Source organism: Brassica oleracea, chromosome C6 (assembly GCF_000695525.1).
Source record: "Brassica oleracea var. oleracea cultivar TO1000 chromosome C6, BOL, whole genome shotgun sequence".
Classification (NCBI taxonomy): Eukaryota; Viridiplantae; Streptophyta; class Magnoliopsida; order Brassicales; family Brassicaceae; genus Brassica; species Brassica oleracea.
The window spans coordinates 29,256,509-29,264,304 of NC_027753.1; the positions used below are offsets into that span (position 1 = coordinate 29,256,509).

Sequence of the window (7,796 nt, forward strand, 5' to 3'; positions counted from 1 at the left end):
GAATCGCGAACTGGATTTATGATTTCGCCCATTTAGGGTTTATACCAATCGGAGGAAAAAACACCATCGTTTCTTTTTGATTCATTTAACCCGGATTCAAAGAGAATAAAAGAAACTGTGTTCGTATATCCATTGCAAAGTCCACTAGCTCAGTGGCAAAAACCCCTACCATTAAACCCGAGTGCACGAGTTTGAGTCGATGGAACCCCATCTTTTTAATAAAAAAGTTAATATAAAACGCGTCGTTTCATTAATTTGTCTTTAACTCGGATTCGAAGAATAAAAGAAATTGTGTTCGTATATCCATTGCAAAGTCCACTAGCTCAGTGGCAAAAACCCCTACCATTAAACCCGAGTACACGAGTTCGAGCCGTTGGAAACCCATATTTTTAATAACACAGCTATATAAACGATGTCGTTTGTCTTTAATCAGACAAAGTGATGAAACGACGTCGTATACTTTAACACCCAAAATTAACGTCCGCTTAATTAACAGTTAACTCGGTTAACGGTGTGTTAATCTGGTCAGTCAATCGTAAGTTTCTTAATAAACCCGAAAAGTCAACAAAAGTTCAGGATTTTATTGGCTATCCCATATGTCCAGGTTTCTTTTGGCAATTCCCGCAAAGTTCAGTGTTTTTTTGGCCGATTTCTCCTTTAAAAACCTTTAAATGTCCCTCCCATACTACATTTACAAAAGGATTTGGTCCCATTTTCCATTTTAGATGAAGATACTAGAAGATGTGATAAGCTACTATGAAAAGAAAGACAATTGTCAATAATAGCACATTTTGAGTTTTTGTCTCAAAAAATGACATTAGAAAAAAAATCACAAAAATGACATTCATTAAAAGATAAAATATCTCTAATACCCTTGGTATAAAATTAAATAAACAAACAAAAATAAATAAAAATAAATAAAATAAAAAAATGAAAAAATAATTATTTTTATAGTTTCAGATTATATGTTTTCAGATTCAAAACTTTTTATAATTTTTTTTGAAACTTTTTTTTCAATTTTTTTTTCAAATTTTCTTTTTATAATTTAAAAATATTTTTTGAAACTGTTTTTAAAATTTTTATTTTTGATTTTTTAGTATTTATTTTTGATTTTTTATTTTATAAAATTTTAAACTCTAATTCCAAAACCTCACTCCTTGACCCTAAACCTTATGATTTGGATTAATTAACCCAATAAGTATAATTGTATATTTACCTCTTTAATGAAATTTATTTGTGTGACTTTGAATTTTTAGTGCTAGTTTGGAAACAAAAATTTGTTCGGTTCTATTCTAATATTTTTCTGGTTTTTTGACTGTTTTCCAATAATAAACTATAAACGACAAGTCTCCTGTTTCTTTTTCAATCATTCACACAAGAAACTCATCTCTTGTTTCTTTCTCTTTCTGGTAACATCAATGACAATAGTCGTTGTTGAGGTCACCCGAGTCATCCCCGCCGCTGACTCGGTCCTAAACTCGCCCAACTCGCTCAAAATCCCGTTGACTTTCTTCGATCTACCATGGCTACGATTCAACCCAGTCAAGCGAGTCTTCTTCTACAGGCTCAACGAGTCAACTCGTGAGAATTTCCACTCCTTCATCCTCCCCAAGCTCAAACTCTCCCTTTCCCTCGTCCTCGCCAGCTACCTCCCTCTCTCCGGCCGCATCACCTGGGACCCAAACGACCCCGCACCGAGCATCGTCGTCTCTCCAAACGACGCCGTGTCGTTGACCGTCGCCGAGAGCGAAGCTGATTTTTCCTTTCTTTCCGGCTATGGTCAACGTCCAGTCACCGAGTTACACACCTTGGCACCCGAGTTAACCTTTTCCGATGACTCAGCATCGGTTTATTCTCTGCAGATCACGTTGTTCCCTGACCACGGATTCTCCATCGGCTTCGCAGCACACCACTCCGTTTTGGACGGAAAAACGGCAACCATGTTCGTTAAAGCTTGGGCCCACTTGTGCAAACAACACTTAGAAGAAGAGAACAAAGTCAACTCTCTTCTTCCGGAGAATCTAACTCCGTCTCTTGACCGGTCGTGGCTCACCGGTCTAACCGGACTCAACGAGAAGATGGTCGAGGTTGTTACAACTATGAAAGGGAGAAGCCTGGGTCCGATTCCCGCCAAGGAACTCGAAGACGAAGTCGTTCTATCCACGCTCGTGCTGTCTCGCGATGACGTGGAGAGACTCCGGGAGAGAATCAAGAGCCAATCACCGAGTCAATACCTTAGGCTCCACGTGTCTACTTTTGTCATCGCGTACGCCTACGTGTGGACCTGCCTTGTGAAGGCGCGTGGAGGAAACATGGAGAGGTACGTGACTTTCTTGTTTATGGGAGACTTCAGAGAGCGGTTGGATCCGCCGCTTCCAGCGACCTACTTGGGGAACTGCGTGTTTCCGGCGGGTAGCTACAAACGCAAGGCGGCGGAATTTGGGGAGGAGAGAGGGTTTTTGACGGCGGTGGAGATCCTCAGTGAACTGGTGAAAGGCTTGAGTTCGCGGAAGATAGAAACGATTCTGGAGGAGTTTAGGGCTATATTCAGTTGCAAGGGCGAGAGCTCACAGTTCGGGACGGTAGCTGGATCGACCCGGTTGGGAGTATACGAGTCGGATTTCGGGTGGGGAAGACCGGTTAAGAGTGATGTTATCTCTATCGAAGGAGAGAGAATCTCAATGGGAGAGAGACGTGACGGATCAGGTGGCGTCGAGATTGGAGTGTGTCTGAAGAAGACTGAAATGGACAAGGTCATTGCTTTGTTCAACAATGGTTTACAAAACTAAACGCCTTTCTTTGTTCCTACAAAGTTTCAATAAGGCAAAGATCATTGAGTTGTGAGCTTTGTATTATATATAATTGGGTGTTTTGGGTTGCGTCATGTGTTTTGGGTTAATTGTTCATTGCCAGGGTCTGGGTGGGTACAGAGAAACCCTGTGATACAAGGAATGTCTATTTGCTTATCGTAAAAAACTTCAAAAACACGGTTCGAATTTTAAAAAAAAATATATAATAGAACTTCTATAAATTAATACTCCATAAATGGATAATCTCTATAAATTAATAAATTTCATCGGTTCTAATTTGGGCCGGTTCAAAATTTGACACAAATCAATAAAATTATAAAATAATAATTTTTAAGAAAATTTTATGTAAATATATAGTCTCATTAAAATTATAAATTAATAATTTATATGTATACATATGTTATATAAGAATAACCTATTATTATATTGATTGTTTTATATTCATAGTGTAATTATCTTTATATTTTCTTAACACTTAATATATTTTTGATAAAATTTAAAAATATTATATCTAAAACTACATTTAAGTTCTAAGCAATATATATTAACAAGATCCAAACACAGAGGGTGAAACATTATCCACATTCTATAAGAACCTGAATCAACATCAAAATGATTAAGTCTAGTTTTTCACGAACACAAAAGGTAACAAGATCCAAACACACAGGGTGAAACATGCATGATCTCAACTCTTAACGGATCAGAGCTTCTACAACTCATAACCTATCAAGAAACAATCTCATGCAGATAGCTATGCTTTCTTGAATAATGTTCTATCCTTCAATAGCATATTTAATAGCAAACATCAAGACGTGTTACCTTCCCACAACCTTAGCCGCAGCCTCAGCTGTCTTAGCCGCAGCCTCAGCTGTCTTAGCCGCAACCTTCTTAGCTGCAACCTCAGCTTCCTTAGCTGCAACCTTCTTAGCCGCAATCCTATCCAAATTAGCTATGGGGTTTGCAGTGCATTGTTTGTTCATGTGTCATTTTCTTATTTTGGTAGTGCATTATGGGTAAGTAAAATTCCTCCAATTGATCCGTCTACAACTAACTATCTGTGTTAAATCTGCTTCAAGTGGAGATTTACTTCTCTTGAGAGGTTTGAGAACATATTTGTCTTGTGAATCTTGAAGGATATATTTTAATTTCTAAAGAACTATTCCTAATGTTTATCAATTTTGTTGCTTAAAGCTTGTTTGCATTTTTGTTAAACTGGTAGTATTAAGATAAAGTCCATATATATATATATTTTTCTAATAATGTAGATTTACAATACGAAGAACAACATGTTGTAAGTCTAATAATCATTTAATTCAATGACTACCCCAAAAATAGGTTTAAGCTGCAATTACCAGAAAAATGTAATGGTCTGCCAATTCAAGAAGGGAACAGTATTACTATTCATCTAGACGTAGCTAAGTACTGGCCGAAAGATGAAGAACTGAGAGCTAGGTGTAATTTACGAGGGGGTAAGTTTTTTTCCCACCAAATATTTATAAAGTTAAAACGATTACAATGGGAGCTTATGTTTCCAGTTTCATCTGTTTGAAAGCTGGCTTTTGTTTCTTAAATACGTATCTGACCATGTATTCCCTTCAGTTTGGTTTAATATCATCGAGGAAAAAAAAAACGATTACAATCGGATTGAAGACTAAAATAGGCATGGACAATGTTGCTGGCTTACATAGGATTGATCCGGTGGAACACTCTACCCCCATTACTACAATACGAAAAAAAAAAAGCATAAATAGAATGGAGTGGGAACCAAAACCATTGGACATGTTGTTTGGCTGTTTCGTTTTTCCTTGTAATGGTTGTCTCTCATCTTTTTTTTCCTTTTTTCAACTTGTAACAGAGTGATTGCCTGTCAGAAAATTCAAAGATCTCAGTGTTGAACAGGTTATTTGGAGTCGCATTGCATTACAAATAAATATTTACTGGTAATATAAAGTCATAAGCTTAAGTTGGCATTGTATCCCAAGTTTAAAACACCAACGAGCTTCATCTTTTTCTATCACTCGTTGCCGCAGAAGGTAATCGTTTTACTGCATAAAATTACCTTCTGTATCAGTTTGGTCTCCAAATATCCTTGTTTCTTCAGATTCGGTTTCGTCTTCACATATTCTCATCTAAGCTTGTTTTCATCCCTGGAATATATCAAAAACTCTTGTCATCTCTCCATGTATGCCAAAAACTTCAACCAATGTGTTCTTGGTAACAAAAAAAAAACTAAGAAGGAATATATTTAAATACAGGGCCATCTAACAGCACGCGCAAGTGAACCGGTCGAACAGGACCCCGAAATATAAAAATAACACGCGCAAGTGGAGCGGTCAAACAGGACCCCGAAATATAAAAATAAAAATTTTAAAGATTTTTAAAAATATATAGATAAATTATGGTAAGAAACTTTAAAATTTTAGATATAATGCTAAATTTAGAACTTATAATTAAAAAAAAAAATCAGACAAAGTTATTAAATTTTAAATTATTTGATAAAATGTAGGATTAAATTTTTTTTTGAACATGGCTTAAAATTAATTTGAGACGGCCCTGTTTAAATATATTACCAAAGCTTCGCAGCAAGGTTGTACCTAATGGTCTGATTGGTAATGGCTGTAGCTTTAAAATTTTTGCTGTAGAAAAAAATCTGTAAATTTTTTGCTGTGGCTTTAGATTTTATTACTGTAGAATTTTATGGAAAACACTAAAAAATTGTTTTGGATATTTGGCTCTGCAGATCACTTGTACAGATCACTTGTACAGCTGTAGGTTATTTCAAGAGTTGTGGTTTCAAAAAAAAATTAAAAGCTTGATTGCTCTGAATTTAGTGCTTTAGAAATAAATATGCCGTGGACAGCAACTACAACAACTACCAATCACCCCCAGTATTTCTCAGAACTGCGATGAGTTTCTTTGGTTGGTTGATGGTGAAGCTCTACCGCGTTTCTCTGCTTCTAGCACTTGGGGTGCAATCCGGAACAGAGAAGAGACAGTAGCATGGTCCGACAGCATCTGGTTTAAATCAGCTACTCCTCCCCATGCGTTTCTAATGCGGATTGAAAGTATGTCAGATTACCAACTCGGGTTCGTCTTTCATCTTGGCGACTGGGTAACACAGTACACTGTTTATGTGAATCTGTTCCGGAAAGCAGAGACCACCTTCTACTACGGTGTTAGGTGAGTGAGAAAATCTAGGAACTAATACTTCGACGTCTGGGTTACACTCATTCAGGCTTCATCATTTGGACATCTTTAACCCACTGGTTATCATCGAACGACTCCACTGCTCCATCTCTGCTCAAATGACTTGTTGCTCACTCTACCTTATCCCATCTGGACAGAAAGGAACAAAAGACGTCATGATGGAAAATCGACAACTCCTCCAAGGATCTACAAGCTCATTGACAGAAATATCAGAGATAGATCTTGGGGAAACAGCATAAGAAGACCCTCTCATATTTATATGAAATTCAATTTTGGCAAAAAAAAAAGGTTGTACCTAATTAAAAAAACTATAGCGTTAGTCTTCTGTTATGGCATCAAAACTATAGCAATACGTTTGCAAAAAAAATCTACAAATGGAAAATTGATTTACTTGGGTCGAAAGGAGTGGAGCAGCTATCTTAGCCTTGTACAGAAAATACTTAGGAGAGAGTAGTTTCTTGTGTTGTAGCGCCTGCAACATAAAAGATATAATCAGCAATATTACTTTCATAATTAAGTATACACTACTTTTCGTCATTAGTCTCGCCTTTTTAGCTGTCTTTGTTTCGTTAACACAAGCAAACTCAACAAAGCCACAACTCATATGCTAGTCTACAATAAGTCAGCCACAAACAGCTTCTCAAATATCTTTTAATATAATATTCTAAAGACGTAAAAATGGAGATGTTGTAATATCAGTCATGAAAAAAACTTCACCTGTAGATCTGATATGAAACATTACGTATGCTTTCTTGTGTGTAAGCGCTGTATGCTTGTGTGTCTATGACATTATGGTACGCTTTCTTGCTTAATATTACGGCTTTAATAAGACATGCATGGCTCATGGCTGTGGCATTATGCGTTAATACAGTCTATTTAATAAGGCGTTAACACAGTTTAATATATATGAATTATTTTACCCTATGAAAAGCGAAAGTAATAAGGCATCCATATATATTTTCCATTAAGTTGTGCGAGGCGCATTTGGTAACTTCACGTGTGACTTAACTTGGCTAATTCTTTTAGGGCTATATGAAATTTAGTGATTGTGATAGCTCGGAACGGCATCAGTGGCGGAGGTAATTCATTTCCACGGTGGTCAGATGATCCACAGGAAATTATGACCATTAAAGTTTCTATTAAGAATTTTAAAATGACCCTGGTCTAAAATATTTATTGACCCCGTTAAAAAATTTTTGATCCTTGTCCAAACTATTTTTACCCTAGTTCAAATTATTTATGGACCATCCCCTATATATTAATTGAGAAACATTTGAAAAATTAGAACCTTAATTTTGTATTAATTAAAAAAACCCCAAATCCTAGGTGGCACTCTAAATGCCTTCTAAATTTCATTTCAAAGAATTCTAGAGCATCTAATATAAAATATAGTTTAATCTAATGGTGTCACATTATTCCATAATTATCTATATTATTAAAGCAGAAACATTGCGTTAGACCTCACATTTATTATGTAAGTTTTTAAATTAAATGCATCTTTCTACTTTATAGTTAAACCTAAAATTCTTTAAAACGACTTTAAATTACAAAAATGTAAGTTTTTCTTAAGTATACGACTAAAAACATTAAAATGACATGTATCAATTCGATGGTTGATTTGAAAGCTTTCAAAACCATATGGAAGATAAAAGTCAAAATAATTCAACTAAGAAAACAATACTGTTCACTTTTTTCAAGAATGTGTTTGATAGAAAAAATAAGGTTTTTATGTTATAATTTGTTTAATGTCCAATCCGATCAACCCATGATGTATTAATT

The 7,796-nt window shown here is 35.8% G+C and overlaps 1 protein-coding gene across 1 annotated transcript; it reads left to right on the forward strand.

Moving 5' to 3' along the window:
* The first annotated feature begins 1,358 nt into the window (after positions 1-1,358).
* LOC106298572 (phenolic glucoside malonyltransferase 2-like) lies at positions 1,359-2,975 on the forward strand. Its single transcript, XM_013734712.1, has one exon. It carries the CDS (start codon positions 1,419-1,421, stop codon positions 2,787-2,789), a length of 1,371 nt encoding a protein of 456 aa, XP_013590166.1. The 5' UTR covers positions 1,359-1,418; the 3' UTR covers positions 2,790-2,975.
* Positions 2,976-7,796: the final 4,821 nt, after the last annotated feature.

Coding starts and splice junctions, on each gene's coding strand:
- LOC106298572 (XM_013734712.1), top strand. CDS start 1,419: ATGACAATAGTCGTTGTTGAGGTCACCCGAGTCATCCCCGCCGCTGAC.